The following is a 23,391-nucleotide window of genomic DNA, read 5'->3' as shown; positions in this document are numbered from 1 at the left end:
TTGCTCGCTGACCTGGAAGATTAATTCCCAGACATTTCGTCACTCTACTAGGTAACATCTTCAGTGGTCATCCAGGTGAAGCACTGTACATGGTTCCTGCTTTCTATATGGGTTTCTTTTCCTGTTCTTTTTCTCAGGGGTGGTAGATGGGGTCTAACTCGATGTGTTTGTTGTTAGAGTTCCGGCTGGAATGCCATGCTTCTAGGAATTCTCGTGCATGTCTCTGTTTGGCTTGTCCTAGGATGGATGTGTTGTCCCAGTCGAAGTGGTGTCCTTCCTTATCTGTACGTAAGGATACTAATGAGAGAGGGTTCTGTCGTTTTTGTGGCTAGTTGGTGTTCATGTATCCTGATGGCTAGTTTTCTGCCTGTTTGTCCAATGTAGTGTTTGTTACAGTTCTTGCTTAGTATTTTGTAAATGACATTAATTTTGCTTGTTGTCTACATAGGGTCTTTCAAGGTCATTAGCTGCTGTTTTAGTGTTTTGGTGGATTTGTGCGCTACCATGATGCCAAGGGGTCTGAGTGGTCTGGCAGTCATTTCCAAGATGTCTTTGATGTAGGGGAGAGAGTATAGCGTTTCTGGACGTGTTTTATCTGCTTGTTTGGGTTTGTTGCTGAGAAATCCGTGGACTGTATTCATTGGGTACCAATTCTTTTTGAATACATGGTATAGGTGATTTTCCTCTGCTCTGCGTAGTCCCACTGTGCTGCAATGTGTGTTGGCTTGTTGAAATAATGTTCTGATGTAGCTTCGCTTGTGGGTGTTGGGGTGATTGCTTCTGTAGTTCAATATTTGCTCCATATGTGTTGTTTTCCTGTAGACGCTGGTTTGAAGTTCCCCATGGCAGGAATGGCAGTTTGTTATTGTTTTCCTCCTCTTTAGTGAATTTTATGCCAGTAAGGGTATTATTGATGGTCTTGAAGGTTTCCTCTAATTTATTTTGTTTAGTGATGACAAAGGTGTCATCCACGTAGTGGACTCAAAGCTTGGGTTGAATGGTTGGCAGAGCTGTTTGTTCGAGTTTCTGCATGACTGCCTCTGCTAAGAACCCTGATATCGGAGATCCCATGGTATTCCGTTGGTTTGTCTGTAGGTTTTCTTGTTGAAGGTGAAGTGTGTGGTAAGGCATAGGTTCAGTAGCTTGACGATACTGCCTTGCTGATGAAGTTAGTGGTGTTTGGAGTATGTGTCTTTGGGTCTTCTAATAGTGTAGTCAGTGTTTCCTTAGCCAGGTTAATGTTGATTGATGTAATCAGGGCTGTTACATCAAAGGAGACCATTATTTCATCCTCTTCTATCTTAGTGTCTTAGATGGTCTTCAGAAATTCTTGGGTGGAGTGGATGGAGTTGTGTGAGTCTTCTACTAAGTGTTTCAGTCTTTGGTGGAGCTCCCTGGCTAATCTGTAACTTGGTGTTCCAGGTAGCGAGACTATGGGTCTGAGGGGACTCCTGGTTTGTGAATTTTTCTCCCTATAGCTCAAACCCTCCAAACCTGGCCACATCCTTGTAAATCTTTTCTGAACCCGTTCAAGGTTCACAACATCCTTCCTATAGGAGGGAGACCAGAATTGCACACAATATTCCAAAAGCGGCCTAACCAATGTCCCGTACAGCTGCAACATGACCTCCCAACTCCTATACTCAATGCTCCGTCCAATAAAGGAAAGCATACCAAATGCCTTCTTCACTATCCTATCTACCTTGAAAGCGACTCCACTTTCAAGGAGCTATGAACCTGCACTCAAAGGTCTCCTTGTCTTTTAGTCTTAGGGTTAATGTCTCATCTAAAAGCTGGTATCTCCAACTGTGCAGCATTCCTCAGTACTGACACTAGAGTCAGTGTGGATTTTTATATTCAAGTCTGTGATCTAAATCCCATAATCTTCTGACTCAGAGGTGACATTGGATCTCATTTATTGAATCAGATAATGGTTCTGAAAGAGTTAATGGTTGAGCTATGCTAAACTCCACAATGATGTTACAGAGGATCTGGGTTGAGACTCTGACCCACGTTTTTTTTAGATTAGATTAGATTACTTACAGTGTGGACTCAGTTGGAATCTGACACTGTCTCCTGATGGAGACACACGTCTTCTCTACTTCTTTAGAGTTAATGTCCCAAAGAGTTAATATCAATTGTATATGGTTAACAAGATGTAACAAACTACACCTTATTAAGAAAGACAAGGCCTTCTCTGCTAAAACTTATCTGTGGTCCATCCTCCACCACTGACAGCCCTTAGACTGACATGGGAAGGAGAATTGGTGGCAGCACACTGCCCAAACCTCAAGCCACCAGTGAGTGGCACCCAGGCATCACATCATACTGTAAACAATGAGCCAGGGCTGACCACCAGCCAGCTGGCCAATCTACCAGACATTGACTTTCTGCAAAGACCCTTCCTCTTCTTCTTTCAACCTGAGAAAAAAAAAGTGAGGTACAAATTACCCCTTTCTGGATCAGTGGTGCTGGAAGAGCACAGCAATTTGCCTGTCCTCGGATGCTGCCTGAATTGCTGTGCTCTTCCAGCACCACTGATCCAGAATCTGGTTTCCAGCATCTGCAGTCATTGTTTTTACCTTACAAATTACCCCTGAACAACCCCAGATATTTGAGATGTGAATCTCAGTTTTTACAAGTTAGAAGGTAAACGTCCTCTTGCCTTTTATTTATTCCACACTGGACTGACCATCCTGGCAGTCCATTCCACCTGAAACATTCCATCAATCTTTAGCTTATAAAGCAGCCAAAACTGTTTATTGGGAGGTTTGGCAAAGGGCTATGGCCAGTGAATGGAGGGTTGATGTAAATTCCACAGGACGTGAGAAATCTGTGCTTTGCACAGTGAAGCTTGAAAATGTAAATTGCAATCAGCAAGAAATGACATTGTTAAGGCTTAAGAGTCTCACAAATTATGTCAAGATTGGCCTAAAACAAGGATGGCTCTATGTCTGCGAGCATTTCAGTCGAAGCATATGAGTGTGTGTGTGTGTGCGCGCGCACACGTCAGTGGGGAGAATTCCTGCTTTGCAGGCTGCTAGCCAGCAATAGGCTCCATCAATGGAACTCTTTGTTGGAACTCAAAGCCTCTGCCAAGACCTTGATCCTGGCTGAGTCTGCCTATTGATTCTTCCAAGAGGTCCAACTGCCTGCAGGAGAGTGTCAAAGTGTTGGACATTTTTTTGCCATGAACTTGGCAGATCAAAGGATTGACGTGCCCACACTGCAACACCCAGCTCAGGCCCATTCGTATCTAGATTGAATAGGCACTGATTTCTGCCTCAACTGGGGATAGCTGTCTTCCCTCTGTAGCAGAAGGTCATGCATCCATTGTTCCACTCTTGAGAGTTGTGAGTAAAACCTAGGCTGACACTCCTGAGGCATGTCATATTTTGAATATGGATATAACAGATCACGCAGCTTTTTGAAGAACGGGGGGGGATTTTTCTTGGTGTCCTAATGATGGCTATCCTTTCATGAGTTCAGCTAAATACAGATTATCTGGCCAGTGACCACCAATGTTGGTATGTTTTTCCAAGTGAAAGGAATAATTGGGCCCTCATTGTACTGCATAAACAGGAGATGCACTCATTGTAATGGACATCACAGGAAAGAATTATCCAAACTTTTTAGAACAGATTCATGAGATTGAATGACCTCTACTATGTCGTTAGACGTAGACATAGAACATTACAGTGCAGTACAGGCCCTTCGGTCCTCGATGTTGCACCGACCTGTGAAACCAATCTGAAGCCCACTTAACGTACACTATTCCATTCTTGTCCATATGCCTACCCAATGATCATTTAAATGCCCTTAAAGGTGGTGTGTCTACTATTGTTGCAGGCAGTGCGTTCCACCCCCACACAGTTACTTTTAATTCTTGCAATCACTCTGATTGTGGGTGGCACGGTGGCACAGTGGTTAGTACTGCTGCCTCACAGTGCCAGAGACCCGGGTTCAATTCCCGCCTCAGGCGATTGACTGTGTGGAGTTTGCACTTTCTCCCTGTGTCTGCGTGGGTTTCCTCCGGGTGCTCCGGTTTCATCCCACAGTCCATAAATGTGCAGGTTAGGTGAATTGGCCAAGCTAAGTTGCCCATAGTGTTAGGTGTAGGGGAATGGGTCTGGGTCGGTGTGGACTTGTTGGGCCGAAGGGCCTGTTTCCACAATGTAAGTAATCTAATTGTGACTGATGATTAACTCAGTGGTCTTGGTAAGATGAAGTAAGACCAGTCACAGATTGGTACAGCCAGCCTTGGTCTCCATGATAGCACTAGTTCAAGTGGTGTTAAATATTGGTCTTCTCTTTAATGAAGACTCTAACAGTGTGGAAGCAGCCCATTGAGTCCACACCAACCCTCTAAAGGGAATCCCACCCATACCCACTATCCCTGCCTTTCCCCTGGCTAATCCACCTAGCGTACTCATCCCTGGACATCACAAGCAATCTAGCATGACCAATCCACCTAACCAACACATCTTTTGACTATGGGAGGAAATTAGAGCACCCAGAGAAAATCCACACAGACAGTCACCTGAGGTTGGAATTGAACCCAGGACCCTGGCATTTGTTTACACATCCCATTTTTTTTTTTCAGATTAGTCCCATGCACTCTTATGTTGCATTGGAGGGAGCAAACAGGACCTTGGTTTAATGCTGAATGCAAAAGACGACACCTCTGACAGTGTGGCACTCCTTCAGTACTGCAGCAGAGTGTCAGCCCCTACACAAAACAATGCAATGTTGAGAGCAGAATATTCTGCTACTCTGAGTGGGATATTCAGGGTATAAAGGTTAGTTGGCACCAAGCCTGGGTTTTAGAAAAGGGGTGTCTGATATATTTACGGAATATCTTAGTTTTAAACGAGCTCTGGGAAAGTGTGAGTTAGAGCAGGAGGTGGTGGGATGAGTCAGTGCAGTGAGAGAGGAGGGAATGTGTAGGATGTTATATTTACAGAGAAGGAGGATCGAGAGAGGAGAACTGAGCCTGGTGGTTTCCTCAAAGCAGGGAGAGATGAGAAAGGATTGTGAGAGAGATTAGACTGTAGATACTTCCACATGCATACCATCTTTATAAACTAATATCTTTTGACTAAAACATGGCATTTATGACGTCAGGATGTCCAAAGGTGCTTCACGGTTTTTCAAAGTACAGTTATTATCGGAAAGACTGCAGCCAATTTGTGCACAGCAAGCTCCCACAATCAGCACTGAGTTAATGAGCTGACAATCTGATTTAGATGATTGGCTAGGTCATGGGGAGAACGTCTCTGCTCATGTTTGAAATCATGTGTGATTTTTTTATATCTGCCTAAGTAGAAAAGGGGATGGGGGTACTTGCACTATAGAAGATATCCTTTAAAACTGTACAGCCCTCCTCCAGAACAGCATGGGAGTGAGTCTCAATGATGTGGTCAAGACTGCAGAGTGAGTTTGAACCTACAAGCTCCTAATTCAAACACTCAAGTGCTACCCACGCAGAGAATGTGCAAACTTCACACAGGGTGGAGGAGGAGAGAGTGTGGGGGGAAGGAAGGCGGAGAGAGTGAGGGTTGAGGAGGAGATTGGAGAGTGAGGCCTGGGTGGAGAGAGTGAGGAGGGCTTGGAGGAGACAGGGAGAGAGAGGGAGAGAGAGTGGGGTGGAACAATCAGGCACCCATGCGTCAACTTTGGAAAGTTGTTGAATTCTGAAGAAGAACCATATCAAGGTCGAAACATTAACTTTGCTTTCTGCCAGATCGGCTGAGTTTCTCCAACACTCTCTGCTTTTATTTCTTTCATTCATTGCTCGCTTCTGTATGAGACAGTGTCATACATCTCTGTCGATGTCGCAGACGGAAGGTAGGACCCAGAAGAGGGAAGAATTCGACCTGGATAACAGACACTGCGCAATAATCAGTGAAATTATTCAGCTTTTCAGTCTGTCTCCCTGAGAACAGCAATTTGATAGGAGCTTGCAAACTCACCGCGGAGGGGAGCAGGGGGAGCACAGAAGAGGGCAACTTATTTGCAATAGTTTTGTAAAAAAATATATTTCAGCAGTGAACGGGAGGAAGGGGAAAGACGGGGTAAGGAAAGAGCTGCATTTTGTGAAATTAATTGCACGTAAGTTTCATTGATCGTGTCTGCAAAAGGCTCCGATTTCTCCGTTGTCTGTGATGGACCTGCTCAAACAGCCAAGCTGCAATTGTGTCTGTCTCAGGCGAGCACAGTAAGGGCGAGGGGAGGGCTGCGTTTTATCCCGAAAGGATAAAGGAACCTCATCAAGAAACCTTCTATTCCACCGCTGGAAGGGGAAGGCAGAGGAGGGAGGGTGGGAGAGAAGAAACAAATCACACTCTCTGTGTCGCTCTCTGCATCCCAACCATGAGCCTGAGACAATCTCTCCTTTGTGCACTTGGTAAGTGAAAATATTGCATTTTCTCTGTGTCTCTCCGTCTTCCTTTTCCCGGGGGGGGCTTTTAAAAGAAAGAAAAGTTTGCAGGTCTGGGACAAAGAATTGTTCCTGTGTCTGTGTGATATTATTGCCCGAATATCCAATCCTAAGTGATGTACCTGCTCCCAAACCAAGAGGTGATGTGGCCTGGACTTGATTCGCTGGTTTATGAATGGAAGGACGTGCTTTTATACAATGCAGGTTTCATGAGACCCCAAACTGATTTATAACCTGTGTTCTCCAGAGGTGCAGTCCCTGTTGTCCGGACGGAAGCACTAACCCTACATAATGCTGAATGAGGGATAAATTATTGGCCTAGCTTTGGAGGGATTTGGGGAAGAGCTTTCCTCCTCGAAGCAATGAGCTGAGATCTTTCTACATGACAAGGCCTACCACAAGACATCAATGTGTGCCCTTAGTGCTGACCTCCAGATGATTACCTTCTCAAATAGCAAGGAGAGGGCGTTCAGATCCAGGGGCAGGAGACTGACCCACTCAGACACAGGTAAAAACAATGACTGCAGATGCTGGAAACCAGATTTTGGATTAGTGGTGCTGGAAGAGCACAGCAGTTCATCCAGCATCCGAGGAGCAGTAAAATCGATGTTTCGGGCAAAAGCCCTTCAGTGTCGATTTTGCTGCTCCTCGGATGCTGCCTGAACTGCTGTGCTCTTCCAGCACCACTAATCCACTCAGACACAGCTTCGGTCCCTTTTTCAGAGAAATCTGAACCAGGAGGTTAAATAAAGTTACAATGGAGATAATCAATAACTAATGGGGGGGTCAGTTTATTTGTGCCACGTTTGTCTGAACCTATTGCTCCGTAATGAGTACTAGGGGGTGAACGCAGCATAAAGAATCTTACTTGCTAAGCTTTAGGGTGTGTTCCCCTGATTTCTCAAACGGTGAACTCTCCGGTCTGCCCTGCTGTTGTGAGCCACAGCCATGACCCCAGTAGATTAACGAAAAGCCCCCCAGGGACTTGATCTCCACATCAAGTTAAATAGTGAGCTCTCTACCTGATGAAAGAGAATGCACCTTTCAAACACATGGGGAGAGGGAACACCTCTGAAACATCCTGCAATAACCATGCCAGACTTTGTGGAGAAGAAGGAACACTTGCATTTATACAGCACCTTTGTGCAACCGTTGGGAATCTCAAAGTGCTTTCCAGCGATGAAGTACATTTGAACTGCTGTCACTGTTTACACGTAGAGAAGTGAGAAACGTTTTGTGCACACCTAGTTATAAACAGATAGCCAGTTTGATCATTTGTTTTAAACTCTTTTTTTTCCTTCTCGTAATGTTGGAATTTTTAAAATTTAATCTATTTTTCTAATCAACCAGTTCAGAGGTGTTATTGCAAACCTTTGGACCAGATGGGACTTGAACCTAGGCCTCCAGTCTAGGATTAGGGACACTACCACTGTGGCACAGGAGGGCCCATCTGTTGTGATGTTGATTGGCCAGTGTCCTCACTCAATGGTAGAGTGGGATTTTTTAACCTCTGCCTGAGGGGCAAAGGCCTCAGTTGGCCATTTTATCTGAAAATACAACACCTCGCACAGTCCTGCAGATTATACTCTTTGGATGTAGTCTAACCAGCTGCACTGGGTTTTGAACCATTTGTCTAGGCCTCAATATGCCTAGACATTAACAGTATGGCACCTTTACTCCCAAAGAAAGTTGTTAACCTGAAGTTTTGGGCTAAATCTTACAGTGCTTTAGGGCGTGAGTTGAATTGAGCTTTTTGGAGGATTTTTTTCTCTCTCTGCGAGGTAATTAATTAATCATCTAATTAAATAACTATCCCACCAGGTGCTGTTCCTGTCACAGAATCCCTACAGTGTTGAAATAGGCCCTTCAGTCCAACATGTCCAAACAGTAACCCACCCAGACCCATTGCCCTATGCTTACCCCTGACTAATGCACCTAGCCTACACATCACTGAACACTATGGGCAGTATAGCATAGCCAGTTCACCTAAGTGCACATCTTTGGATTGTGGGAGGAAACTGGAGCACCCGGAGGAATGCAGACTCAGGGAGAATGTGCAAACTCCTGAGGGTGGAATCAAACCTGGGTCCCTGGCACTGTGAGATAGCAGTGCTAACCACTGAGCCACTGTGTCGTAATAACTTGTTGCTGCTGGGATATCCCAGAAATATCCAGTGTCCCTTGTGCTCATGCCATCTTTAAAAATGTGTTGCGTAGCTCGAAAAACCTCGTGCGAGTACAGAGCTGTCCCACAGGGTTCTTGATATTTGACCCGGACATGGCAGATAAGGGGAAGTTGATGCTCTGCTTTGTGGGCAGGGACCTGGACAGAGTTGGGCAGAGGCAGGACTTCCTCAATCCTAGGGCCAACAGTGGAGGTCTTGATACCAGGTACCGGCTGGTCCGAGGTTTCCACCCATGTCAGTGCCGTCTGGAGGATGCCCAGCACAGTAGGAGAAAGGTCAATGTCCTTCTCTACTCTACAATGAAATGCCCCATTTTCTCTCTCTTTCTGCTGCTCTACTCACCTCCCGCCAAGGCTCCTCCTCTATCACTCTGATTATTGCCTGCAATTTCTTCCCTCAGTCACATTCACCCACCCCAACCCCCAGCACCACTGACCCCATGTGCCCTCTATGATGCCCACTCACTCAGGGACACCTCCCCTCCTGCACCAACAGTGACAGTTGTGCCACCCACTTCCATCACCCTCAGTACCCGCCTGTCTCTCATTCCAGGAGGAAAACAGCACCCCCCCCTTCAGGAATAAAGAGTCAAGCTGGGTGCTGGGCAGTTCGTTAGTCAGCTCCTCACCTCGGAGGTGGAGAGGATCCTGACTCCGCCCATCCCGAGTGACTGACTGACTGTGTCCAAACCCCTGGACGAGGGTCAGAGGCTGCCCTTGACTCAACAGGAAAGGCTCCTGATGTAGGGCCTATGTCCGAAAAGTCGATTTTCCTGCTTCTCGGATACTGCCTGACCTGCTGTGCTTTTCCAGCACCACTCTAATCTTGACTATAATCTCTAGCATCTGCAGTACCCACTTTCACTTCACTGTGCCAGGAGGCAAGGCTTTCCCTCCTTGACTGAGGCATCGCTGGCACCAATGACAAACTTCTTGTCTTTGTGTCAGTGCTAAAAAAACACTCAGTGAGACAGAAGTCATCTGAGTCTGGTATCTCAGGAAGCCAAGCATACAAAGAAAGGCAGAGAAAAGCAGGGATGCTGTGAGCATAGAGTGAGTGAAGATCTTGGAGGTACAGCCTGGGGCAGTCCCTGAGCTGGGTGTGTGTCCCGGGTACACACTATGTGCTTGCAAGAGTTCCTGGGGCAGTCCGAGGGTCAGCATTGAAGGGCCGAAACATCCTGTAAGTGGATGGGAGATGGACAATGAGGATTCTTAGAAGCTGACACATCTTGGAATACCACTGTTGGTGGGTGTGGGGTGTGCGCTGAGATGTTGGCGTCTGGTGTCCAACATAGAGGTCCTCTGGAACAAGTGGTGAGCTGACGTTGCCAGGTAACCACTCTGACTTCAATTTTGGGAATTCTTGATGTTCAGCTTGTTTGTGACATTTACTAAGATAGGAAGCAGAATATTGATGAGGTGAGTTGATCCATTAACAAGGTGTTTATTGAGCAATAATCCCCCTGAATTAGCAACTCACCAATACCTAACAAGACGCTCATTAGCTTGAATGTTTGTGAAAAGCACAAAAGCTGGTGCAATGCTCCCGATGTTGAGATGGAGCTTGCCAGGCTTCTCACATGATTCTGCCACACATTTCTCCATCGCCCACATTGCTGTAACCTCTAGAATATTGTGCCCATTATATCTGCTTCTGTCCACAGATGACGCCTGACTTGCTGAGTGTTTCCAGCATTTTCTGTTTTTGTTCCACATTATGCAGACTAATTTATTCTATGGTGCCAATTAGCACCATACCCAACAAGTTGCCCTGTGGATTCATCCACAAATCACTGGACTAGTAATGCCAGAGACCCACCCTAATGCCATGTGGTCATGGGTTCAAATCCCATCAGGGCAGCTTGTGGAATTTGAGTTAAATAAATCAAAGTTATCATAGAATCCCTACAGTGTGGAAACAGGCCATTCGGCCCAACAAGTCCACACTGACCCTCTGTAGAGTATACCACCCAGACCCATTACTCTACATTTCCCCTGACTCATGCACCTAACCTACACATCCCTGAACACTTTGGGCAATTTCCCATGGCCAATTCACCATCTTTGAATTGTGGAAGGAAACCGGAGCACCCAGAGGAAACACACACAGACACGGGGAGAATGTGCAAATCCCACACAGTCTGTCACCAGTTAGTCTGACCTCAGTGGTGGGACAGATGCTAGAGTCTATTATAAAGGATGAAATTACGACACATCTGGATAGTAGTAACAGGATAGGTCAGAGTTAGCATGGATTTATGAAGGGAAATCATGCTTGACTAATCTTCTGGAATTTTTTGAGGATGTAACTCTGAAGATGGATGAGGGTGATCCAGTAGATGTAGTGTACCTGGACTTTCAGAAAGCTTTTGATAAAGTCCCACATAGGAGGTTAGTGAGTAAAATTAGGGCACATGGTATTGGGGGCAAAGTACTAACTTGGATTGAAAGTTGGTTGGCTGATAGGAAACAAAGAGTAGTGATAAACGGCTCCATTTTGGAATGGCAGGCAGTGACCAGTGGGGTACCGCAGGGATCAGTACTGGGACTGCAGCTTTTTACAATATATGTTAATGATCTAGAAGATGGTATTAGTAATAACATTAGCAAATTTGCTGATGATATTAAGCTGGGTGGCAGGGTGAAATGTGAGGAGGATGTTAAGAGATTACAGGGTGACCTGGACAAGTTAGGTGAGTGGTCAGATACATGGCAGATGCAGTTTAATGTGGATAAATGCATGGTTATCCACTTTGGTGGCAAGAACAGGAAGGCAGATTACTACCTAAATGGAATCAATTTAGTTAAAGGGGCAGTACAGAGAGACTTGTATACCAGTCAATAAAGGTAAGCATGCAGGTACAGCAGGTAGTGAAGAAGGCTAATAGCATGCTGGCCTTCATAACAAGAGGGATTGAGTATAGAAGCAAAGAGGTTCTTCTGCAGCTGTACAGGGCCCTGGTGAGAGCACACCTGGAGTATTGTGTGCAGTTCTGGTCTCCAAATTTGAGGAAAGACTTTCTGGCTATTGAGGGAGTACAGCGTAGGTTCACGAGGTCAATTCCTGGAATGGCGGGATTACCTTACACCGAAAGACTGGAGCGACTGGGCTTGTATACCCTTGAGTTTAGAAGACTGAGAGGGGATCTGATTGAGACATATAAGATTATTAAAGGATTGGACACTCTGGAGGCAGGAAACATGTTTCGGCTGATGGGTGAGTGCCGAACCAGAGGACACAGCTTAAAAATATGGGGTAGACCATTTAGGACAGAGATGAGGAGAAACTTCTTCACCCAGAGAGTGGTGGCTGTGTGGAATGCTCTGCCCCAGAGAGCAGTGGAGGCCCAGTCTCTGGATTCATTTAAGAAAGAGTTGGATAGAGCTCTCAAGGATTGTGGAATCAAGGGTTATGGAGATAAGGCAGGAACAGGATACTGATTAAGGATGATCAGCCACGATCATATTGAATGGTGGTGCAGGCTTGAAGGGCAGAATGGCCTACTCCTGCACCTATTGTCTATTGGAATCAAACCCAGGTCCCTGGTGCTGTGAGGCAGCAGTACTAACCACTGAGCCACTGTGCCACCCAGCTTTGGATGGCTAGCTTTCAATTCCAGCTGTCTGGAATTGAAAGCGAGCTAACAGTAATGAAATTGTTGTCAATTGGGAAAAAGCCATCTGGTTCACTTATGTCCTTTAGGGAAGGAAACTTGCACTTCCTTCCTGGACTGCATGTGACTCCAGATTTACAGCAATGTGGGTGATTCTTAACTAATCTCTGAAATGGCCAACAAACCACTTAATTCAAGGGTGATTAGGAAGGTGCAACAAATGCTGGACTCACCAGAAAACCCCCCAGGATAGAATTTTTTAAAAAAATTCCTCTCCTCTGGATTTGAACCAATAATCCAACCTGACATTCCCAAGTATAGCTAAATGAGTTTGGAAAAAATATCAGGCTCCACCCTTTCAGGTAGATGCAACAAATGTAATTATTAAAAGGAAAAATGTGGGATATTTATAGCTCAATCTTGCAAGATGCCATTTAGTGCAGAGAAATGTAAAGGGCAAGGAACAATACAACACAGGAGCAGGTCCTTCGGCCCTGCAAGTCTGCACCAACACATTTTGCCCTTACATACTAAAACTGTCTTCACTTACAGTTACATATTCCTCTATCTCCTTCCTATTCACGTGTTCATCCAGTTGCTTCTTGAATGTTGTTACTCATGTCTGCTTCCACCATCTTCTCTGGCAGCGCATTCAAGAGTTAGCTTTGTAAGGAAGATAACTGGTATAATTTTGACAGAGGTGCAGGAACAGAGAGACGTTGCACTGTGCATGCACATATTTTTGGAGGATCTGTACAAATTGAGGACACTGTTTAAAAAGATCTGCTCAGATCCATGGATTTTATTCATGAAGGAGTAGAGAACAAAACTGAATAATTTATCCTTAACCCTTTTGAAACAATGGTTAGGCCTCAGATGGAGTATTGAGCCCAACACTGAGCACCAAACTTCAGGTAGGCCTTGGAGAGGTGAATGCTGCCAGGGATGGAAACTTCCGGAATCCTGGAATTTATCTCCTGCCTGAATGTACCTGGACTATATGCTATTAGTTGCCTTGTGTGCAGCAGATGCTGTCTGGGATATGAATGGCTGATGGCTCAGTCGCTCACAGTGCCAGGGACCCGGGTTTGATCCCAGCCTCGGGCGACTGTCTGTGTGGAGTTTGTACATTCTCCCCGTGTCTGCGTGGGTTTCCTCCGGGTGCACCGGTTTCCTCCCACAGCTCAAAGATATGCAGGTCAGGTGAATTGGCCATGCTAAATTGCCCGTAGTGTTAGGTGCATTAATCATGTGGGAAATGGGTCTGGGTGGGTTACTCTTTTGGAGGGTTAGTGTGGACTTGTTGGGCCAAAGGCTCTGTTTCCATACTGTAGGGAATCTAATCATTAATCAAAAGAGAAAATGCTGGAAAATCTCAACAGGTCTGGCAGCATCTGTAAGGAGAGACAAGAGCTTAAGTTTCAAGTCTAACTGACCCTTTGTCTTATTTCTGATGAAGGGCTTTTGCCCGAAACATCGACTTTCCTGCTCCTCGGATGCTGCTGGGCCTGTTGTGCTTTTCCAGCACCACTCTGATCTAAACTCTGGTTTCCAGTCCTCACTTTTGCCTTGCTGTATAACCAGGTCTGAGCTATAACAAACCTTGTGGTATGACTGAAAATAGCAAAGTCTTGATCCAGCTGGATAGGACCTTCTGTGAGATCACACTTCCAATAGTGTGGGTAAAAGAAAAGTCATGTATTTGTCTGTGTGGCTGCTCTCAAGAGGGGAGCAACAACTGGCAATGGTTAATCTGAGGGACAGCATGGCTTATGCAAGGGTTACAGAGTCCTTCATGGAGACCTCAGCCAGTGCAGGAATCAAACCTGCACTGTTGGCATTATTCCAAATTTCAAACCAGCCATCAACCCAACGGAGCTAAATGACTGCCCACTGGTGGGTACAATTTTGCTCTACTTTTTTAAGGAGTGATGGACTTCATTAGAAGCTGTTTACAGAAGGTTCACTTGGCTGATCTTGCGTTAGAGGGTTTGTCTTATCAAGAAAGGTTGGCAAGTTGGACTTGTTCCTGTGGAGTTGAGATCTTACTGAAATGTATAAGACTGTGAGGGGGCTTGACAGGCTAAATGCTGATGGGATGCCTTCTTCTGTGAGGGTATTCAGAGGCAAGAAGAGTAATTTTTATAAAAAGATTTCCCATTTAAGACAGAGTTTAGTACGAATTAGTACTGTTAGCTTCTTTAGAATTCTCTTCCCCAGATTCCTCAGAGCTCCAATCCTTGCAGACAGCAAGATGAACACACTCAGTTTCAGCTCAAAGTAAGTGACCACTCTCAGGTTCATTTCTCAGGGCAACACCTTCACCAGTCAGTGAATATGCCCTAGTTTAAAATTTTAAATAAAGCCCTGCAGTTAACTGTCAGCTATCATTAACCAGTGAGATCTCCATGGCAGGAGAAAGTGAGGACTGCAAATGCTGGAGATCAGAGTCGAGAGTGTGGCGCTGGAAAAGCACAGCAGGTCAGGCAACATCTGAGGAGCAGAAGAAGGGTGATGAAGGGTTTATGCCCAAATGGTCGATTTTCCTGCTCCTTGGATGCTGCCTGACCTGCTGTGCTTTTCCAGCACCACACTCTCTCCTCTGATCACCATGGAAACACTTCGACCAATCAGGTCCACTTGGTCACCAAGCAGCATTTTCCTCTCATACGATATAAATGTTGCTTTCCCCTTACGTTGGTATTCTTGCAAATTGTGCTGCTTAGAGCAAGGTGAAAAGATTTGATAGAATGTGTTTTTCTGGTTAATACTCATATTTATTTATAATTTCTTTGATGCAATAAGGCATGAGGAGAATGGACTCATGACCGAGAAAGGAAGATCTGGAAGGAGTGACCAACACTTTTTTTAGATTTTTTTTAGATTACATTATAGTGTGAAAACAGGCCCTTCAGCCCAACAAGTCCACACCAACCCGCCGAAGCGCAACCAACTCAGACCCATTCCCCTACATTTACCCCTTCACCTAACACTATGGGCAATTTAGCCTTACCAATTCACCTAACCTGCACTTTTTTTTTGGATTGTGGGAGGAAACCGGAGCACCCGGAGGAAACCCACGCAGACATGGGGAGAATGTGCAAACTCCACACAGAGAGTTGCCAGAGGTGGGAATTGAACCCGGGTTTCTGGCGCTGTGAGGCAGCAGTGCTAACCACTGTGAGGCAGCAGTGCTAACCACTGTGCCACTGTGCCGCTCACGACCACTGTGCCACCCTGTCGCCCACAACCACTGTGCCACCATGTTGCCCACTTGCTCAAATCGATGGAGTTTATTGAGGGATCAAAGGGCTGGCGAAAGGTGGAGGGAGAGAGGATTAAAAAGGGTTTGGACAGAATAGATGTGGAGAAAATGTTGCCACTGAAGAGCACAGAGTTAAAGTGATTGGCAAAAGAAGTAAAGGCAACTTGATAGATGCGAGTGGTTAGGGTCTGGAGTATATTACCTGAGATCGAAGAGAAAACAGCTTCAATCAAGACGTTCCAAAAGGAATGACTGTGCTGTCTGAAAAAGGAAGAATGTGCAAGTTCACAGGGTAAGGCAGGGAAATGCACGAGTGAATTGCTCATTCAGTGATGGTCCCCCTTCTATGCCATGACCATTCTGTGATTCTGAGGAGCGAACTTAAAAGAGTAGGATCCAGAAAGTTTTGAGAAGATTTGTAGCTCAGGTTGAAGTTCTGGATGTAGGTTTGCTCGCTGAGTTGGTGATGTCATTTCCTGTGGTGACATCATTTCATGTGGTGATGTCATTTCCTGTACTTTTTCTCAAGAGGTGGTAAATGGGATCCAAGTCAATGTGTTTGTTGATAGAGTTCCGGTTGGAATGCCATGCTTTTAGGAATTCTCATGCACGTCTTTGTTTGGCTTGACCTAGGATGGATGTATTGTCCCAGTCAAAGTGGTGTCCTTCCTTGTCCATATGTAAGGATACTTGTGAAAGTGGGTCATGTCATTTTGTGGCTAGTCGATGTTCACATATCCTGGTGGCTAGCTTTTTTCAATAGTAGGATCCACTTGGCTGATGGCACCACTACCAAATATACTGGGAGGATATACATGGGAGGCTGGGATCAGAGGAATATGGGGTAGGGTGTTGGGAGAGTGTTTGTAGGACTGGAGGAGGTCTCAGCATTAGGGAAGGTGGAGGCTGTGGAGCGATTGGAAGAGGTGGGGAATAGGACAGCGTGGTTCAGAGGGCTGGACGCATGTGATATAGTGTAGAAAATGATTTGGGAATGGAGGTTTTGTTGAGCCAAGGTTTCTGGAGGCCAGAGGATGTTTTCAGGAGCATTGGTGGAATTGATCCCAGATTGAGGAGGGTCTCAGTAGCAAGTTGTCTGAAGATGATGATCTTGGTCTTGCTCATGTTTCACTTGATGATGATGTTGTTGATTGTCCAGCAATCACATCACAGACAAAGAGGAAGATATATCTGCTGTGTTGCTGTCAAGATGTATTGTACCACTGTTCTTTCCCAAGGACCTTGAACCCCTGCTTATCTCTCTTGGTTGTTCCATCCACCTACAAGGGTCAGGAGGCAATAACTTCGTGGTATTACTACTAGACTATTAATCCAGTTAATGATCCAGAGAACCGGGATGAATCCCACCAAGTTAGGTGATGGAAGTGAATTCAATAAAAATAATGACCATTCCCAATACTGGCAAGAGGGGAGGTGATAGCCTAGTGATATTATCAGGGAGAAGATGACATTGGAAAATTTCTGTTGGATGTGGAAGAATCCTTTGGGGCCTTGGGGGATGTGAGAGGGGATGTGGGAGCAGGTTTTGCACTTCCTGCGGTGGCAGAGGAAGGTATCGGGAGTGGGGTGAGAGCTGGTGGTGGTGGGTGGGGGTGGGGTGGGGGGGGGGGCGTGGGTCTGACAAGGGAGTCGCGAAGGGAATGGTCTCTCCGGAATGCTGATAAGGTAGGGAGGGAAATCTGTCCCTCGTGGTGGGGTCTGTTTATAGGTAGCAGAAGTGGCAGAGGATGATGCGATGTATACGGAGGTTGATGGGGTGGAAGGTGAGGACCAGGGGGATCTGTCCTTTTTATGGTTGGAGGGGTGCAGTTCACAGGCGGAGGTGCACGAAGTGGAGGAGATGTGCTGGAGGGCATCGTTGACCACTGGGAAGGAGAAGTTGTGGTCTTTGAAGAAGGAGGCCATCTGGGATTTTCTAAATTGGAATTGGTCATCCTAGGAACATTTGCAGTGGAGGCGGAGGAATTGGGAATAAGGGATGGCATTTTTACAAGAGGCAGGATGGGAGGAGGTGTAGTCCAGGTAGCTATGGGAGTCTGTGGGTTTGTAGTAGATGGTTAGTCAGTCATCAGAGATGGAGATGGAGAGGTCCAGGAAGGGGAGGGAGGTGTCCGAGATGGTTCAGGTGATTTTGAGGTCAGGGTGAAAGGTGTTAGTGAAGTTGATGAACTGTTCAGCCTCCTCATGGGAGCATGAGGTAACACTGATATAGTCATCAATGTAGCGGAGAAAAAGGTGGGGGATGGTGGTGGTGTAGCTACGGAAGATGGACTGTTCCATGTACCCAACGAAGTGGCAGGCATAGCTGGATCCCATGTGGGTGCGCATGGCTACCCCTTTGGTTTGGAGGAAGTGGGAGGACTGGAAGGAGAAGTTGTTGAGGGTGAGGACCAGTTCAGCCAGGCGGATAAGGGTGCCGGTGGAAGGGTACTGGTTGGGACGGCGTGAGAGAAAGAAATGGAGGGCTTGGAGACCTTCGTCATAGCAGATAGATGTGTACAGGAACTGGATGTCCATGGTGAAGATAAGGCATTGGGGGCTGGGGAAACGAGAGACTTGGGGGTGGTGACAGGCGTGGGTGGTGTCCCAAACGTAGGTGGGGAGTTCCTGGACTAAGGGGACAGGATGGTGTAAAGGTATGCAGAGATATGTTCGGTGGGGCAGGAGCAGGCTGAGACAATGAGTCAAATGGGGCAGTCAGGTATGTGAATCTTAGGAAGGAGGTAGAATCGGGTGGTGTGGGGTTCACGAACAATGAGGTTGGAGGCTATGAGTGGGAGATCCCCAGAGGTGATGAGGTTGTAGATGGTCTGGGAGATGATGGTTTGGTAATGGGAGGCGAGGTCGTGAACGAGGGGGCAGTAGGAGGAGGTGTCTGCAAGTTCGTGCCTGGCTTCAGTGGTTAAAGGTCGGTGTGCCAAACTACCACTGCGCCCACCCCCCTTGTCTGCGGGTTTGATGGTGAGGTTGGGGTTGGAGCAGAGGGAGTGGAGCACTGTGCCTTATGAGGGAGGGAGGTTAAAGTGGGTTGGGGGGAGGGGTGGACAGGTTGAGGAGGTCTATCTCACAGCAGCAGTTCGAAAAGAAGAAGTCAAGGGCGGGTAACAGACCAGCACAGGCTGTCCAGGTGGATAGGGTGTGCTGGAGGTGGGAGGAGGGGTCCTCAGTGGGTGGGCGAGATTCTTGATTGAAAAAGTGAGCCCAGAGGTGGAGGTGTCAGAAAACATGTTCGATGTCGCAACGTGTGTCAAACTTGGAGGGATGAAGGGGAGGTATTATCACTTTACTGTTAATCTAATGATGACTAAATTGATGATTGTCTGACAGTTTACCTGATTCACTAATGTCCTTTAGCAAAGGAAACTGCTGGCCTACATGTGAGTCCATACCTGCAGCAATGTGATTGGCACTCTGCACTCTGGGCAGGAAATGCTGTTATAGCCAGTGATATCTCTTGAACAAAAAGAACAAAATCTACATTGTTGGCAACACAAGCTAATTCACCTAATTCCTTTTATGCCTTTACCTTTCACAAACCTGGTGAACCATTCCCTTCTCTCAGACTTGTTTTAGATTAGATTAGATTAGATTACATTACAGTGTGGAAACAGGCCCTTCGGCCCAACAAGTCCACACCGACCTGCAACCCACCCATACCCTTACATTTACCCCTTATCTAACACTACGGGCAATTTAGCATGGCCAATTCACCTGACTTGCACATCTTTGGACTGTGGGAAGAAACCGGAGCACCCGGAGGAAACCCACGCAGACACGGGGAGAATGTACAAACTCCACACAGTCAGTCGCCTGAGGCGGGAATTGAACCCGGGTCTCTGGCACTGTTCCACCGTGCTAACCACTGTGTCACCGTGCCGCCCACTTATCAATCATTTGGTTAATGGCAACAGAAGGTGACTGTGTTTGGCAGTTAATTTCCCTCTGGGTATTTAGGGACGGGCAATAAATGCTGGCCTAGCCATATCCACATCCTGTGAATTAATTTTAAACTAAACCTCTGAGGTAATAAGCTCTGATGACGTGGGTTGCTGAAAGATTCATAGCCTGAAGGGCAGTGAGAGCTGTCTCTGGAATTTACATCAAAGCCTGATAAACAAGGACAGCCAGGTACCAATGCTAATGATTCCTCAACAGCTACAGCACAGAAACAGACCCTTCGGTCCAACTTTACTGTTGTTAGAATTCTGAATTGACTCTCAAACTCTTAACATTCGCCTGTACCTGTGTTTTTGATTTTGCCGCTGTTTCTCTATTATTTACTTATCTATACTATTTAACTATTTGATCTGCCTGTATTGCTCGCAAGGCAAAGCTTTTCACTGTGCCACGATACATGTGACAATAAATTCAATTCAATTCAACTCATCCATGTTGACCAGATATCCTAAATTATTGTAGTCCCATTTGCCTGATTTATCTCTGTTTAGTTTTGATTTTCCTTCACAATATGAAAATGCAGAGATTAGCAGTAAATATAAAAGCTCAGAGAGCCGTTGCATAAATAATGGGCCAAATGGCCTCCTCCTATTTCATAACAACTCTGCGATTCAAGGAATTTCAGTTCTGTGGATAGATTGAGGACACTGGGGACTATTTCCCTCTGAGAAGAGCAGCTGAAGAGGAGATTTGATTGAGATGTTCAATACAATGATGGGTCTAGACAGAGCAGATAGCAAGAAGCTGTTACCTTTGATGGAAGAGCCAGAGGACACAGAATTAAGAAGCAATGGAGATCTGAGAAACTAATTGACACAGCAAGTGGTCAGGATCTGAAATACGCAGCCTGAGAATGTGACAGAGGCAGATTCAACTGAGGCTTTGAAAAGAAAATTGGTGTATTCTGTGAAAACAAAGAGCATGTCGGGGTCACAGGGAGAAGGCAGGGGAATGGCACTTGGTGAGCAAGCATAGGCATTGTGTGGTAACAGGACGTTGTGTGTACCTTTAAAATGGTGAGAGACACTAAATATATCAAAAGAAAGCTTTGTTGTTATCACATTACACCATCTACTTCAGAGTTGAAAAGTGTGGCGCTGGAAAAGCACAGCATCCAAAATGTCAACTCTCCTGCTCCTCGGATGCTGCCTGACCTGCAGTGCTTTTCCATCGCCACACTTTTCCACTCTGACTTTCCAACGTCTATAGTCCTCAATTTCTTCTACCATCCACTTTAGGCTCTGTATATTCTGACCACATTACTGTCCAATTATAAATCTATTTCTATTGTAGCTAAATTAAATCAGGGATGAGGGACCTTAGTTACTTGGGTGGACTACTGAAACTTGGATTGTTCTCTCTTCATTAACAGTTTGCATTTATATGGCACCATTTAAATAATAAGATGTATCAAAATGTTTCACAGAAACATTAGGAGAGCCTTAGGGTAAGTGACCCAAACATTAGGCTAAAGGGTTAGGACTCAGAAGTAGGAAGAGGTTAGGAAGCAATGAACTTTAGGAAAGGAATTCCAGAGCTTAGGGTAGCAGAAGCACGGCTATTAATGTTAGAGGGATTGAAATCAGAGATGCACCTGCAGCCAGAAACTGAAAAGGGTTCTGAGGCAAGAGGTAATGACACAGGTAGAGAGGGCCTGAGAAGGATTTGAAAACAAGGAGGAGTATTTTTTTAAATCAAGGTGTTGGTCTTAACACTTCCCCCTGACGTTCAACGGCATTACCATCACTGAATCCCCCACTATCAACATCTTGGGGGTTACCATTCACCACAAACTCAACTGGACTTGTAACATGAACAGAGTGGCTACAAGAGTAGGTCAGAGGCTAGGAATGTGCTGTGAGTAACTCATCTCCTGACACCCCAAGGCACAAATTAAGAGTGCGATGGGATACTCTTTACTTACCTGGATGGGTGCAGGAGAAAGTGAGGACTGCAGATGCTGGAGATCAGAGTCGAGAGTGTGGTGCTGGAAAAGCACAGCAGGTCAGGCAGCATCCGAGGAGCAGGAAAATCGACCGTTCAGGCACAAGCCCTTCAGGTGCAGCTCCAACAAAACTCCAAAAGCTTGACACCATCCAGGACAAAGCTGCCACTTGTTTGGTATCACATCCACAACTATCCACTCCCTCCACCACCGACACTCAGTCCCAGCAATGTGTACCATCTACAAGATGCACTGCAGAAATTCATTGAAGGTGACTACACCTTCCAAACAGATACATGCAACAGATACATGGTAACATTGACAACCTACAAAATCTCCTCCAAGCCACTCACTACCCTGACTTGGAAATATATCGTTGTTCCTTCACTCTTGTTGAGTCAAAATCCTGGAATTCCTTACCTAAGGGCATTCGATCTACCTACAACACATGGACTGCAGCTCACCATTAACTCCTCAAGGGCAACTAGGGACCAGCAATAAATGTTGATCAGCCAGCAATACCCACATCCTATGAGTGAATTTAAAAAAAAGTTGATTGGTGCATGGAATTTTGCTCCAAGTTAGGACTTAGTTTACTGAGGGTGGATGACTGACCAAGAGAGTGGAGGAGAATTAAGTCCAAAGTAAAGCATGAATGAGGGTTTCAGCAGCTGATGAACAATTAGTTCACTGGTGGAGCTGTTGTAGGCATTATCTCACCATACTCCCAGACAAGGCAAGGTCAGAGAAGCTGGAGAAATTTGATCAAAGTGTAACCAATTATGAAAGCTTTTGATGATGTGGTCAAAGAAAAACAATTGAGTGGTACAAGGACCAGGGCCTTTGATCTTTCCAGCCCACAACAAGAGTTGGGTTGAAGATACAATGGGTGGTTGGGAGTAAGTGGTAAGGAAGAACATTTTTACACAGTAAGTGGTAATGACCTGGAACTCATTGTCTATGCAGGGGTTTGGATGAACACTTCACAAGAATAAACTTACAATTCCACATGGACAGAAGGGTGGAATGTGATTGATTGGATCATTTTACAGAGAGTCAACATGGACTAGATGGGCTGAATGGCCTACTTTGGTACCATAGTGACTCTACAACTGAATGCCAACACTCTGATAAGACTGTTTCAATTTGTGCTCAAGAAGTCATGTAAGATTTGAACAGAATAAAGAAGCAGAAATGATTTCCAATGGTTAAAAGATCAGTGACCAGAGATACAGTTTGAACCTATTTGGTGGAAGCTTTTGTAGTGCAGTGAGTGGTTAGTTTTGGATTGTGCTGATAGGATGGTGAACACAGATTTAATAGGAGTCTGCAAAAGGGAATTGGATAAGCATCCGAAGAGGAAATAATTGCTGGGATTTAGGGAAAGAGCAGACTAACTAGATTGCTTTTCAGAAGGACTGGTATTACCTTGATGGGCAAAATTGCTTTCTTAATGCTCCTTATTCTGTGGTTCTTAGCTATTAAAGAATAGACTTGTATGAAGTTAACTCTTTTTGTGGTATTAGGTAAGTGCCAAAATATATCATGAGTATTTTTAGAATTCAGTTAGAACTTGGAACAGGGCAGATGTACAGGATATTAATTAGGCCACTTTATGAATACTGCATTCGTTCTGGTCTCCCTGCTATGGGAAAGATGTTGTGAAACTTGAAAAGGTTCAGAAATGCTTTACAAGGATGTTGCCAGGACTGGAGGGTTTGACCTATAGGGAGAAACTGAATAGGCTGGGGTTGTTTTCCCTGGAGCGTCGGAGGCTGAGGGGTGACCTTATAGAGGTTTACGAAATAATGAGGGGCATGGAAAGGGTGAATAGCTAAGGTCTTTTTCTCAGGGTAGGGGAGTCCAAAACTAGAGGGGATAGGTTTAAGGTTTAAGATTTAAAAGGGGCATAAGGGCAACTTTTTCACGCAGAGGGTGGTGCGTGTATGGAATGAGCTGCCA

At 45.6% G+C, this 23,391-nt stretch overlaps 1 protein-coding gene across 3 annotated transcripts in view; it reads left to right on the top strand.

Moving 5' to 3' along the window:
* Nucleotides 1-5,966: 5,966 nt before the first annotated feature.
* The window catches only part of podxl2 (podocalyxin-like 2), a 68,437-nt gene continuing 51,012 nt past the window's right edge, over nt 5,967-23,391 (top strand). For all 3 annotated transcript variants that reach the window (XM_087994062.1, XM_043707601.2, XM_043707600.2), the window contains exon 1: nt 5,967-6,406. In XM_087994062.1, the coding sequence (XP_087850188.1) occupies nt 6,373-6,406 (34 nt within the window). In that variant the 5' untranslated portion in view covers nt 5,967-6,372. The remainder of the gene's footprint in view (nt 6,407-23,391) is intronic.

The sequence above is a fragment of the Chiloscyllium plagiosum genome, unplaced genomic scaffold (assembly GCF_037043375.1).
Source record: "Chiloscyllium plagiosum isolate Xiang-an unplaced genomic scaffold, Cpla_swu_hap1 HiC_scaffold_14, whole genome shotgun sequence".
In the NCBI taxonomy this organism is placed as follows: domain Eukaryota; kingdom Metazoa; phylum Chordata; class Chondrichthyes; order Orectolobiformes; family Hemiscylliidae; genus Chiloscyllium; species Chiloscyllium plagiosum.
Note: the sequence above shows the minus strand (reverse complement) of the source record. Positions and strands in the feature narration are given on the sequence as shown.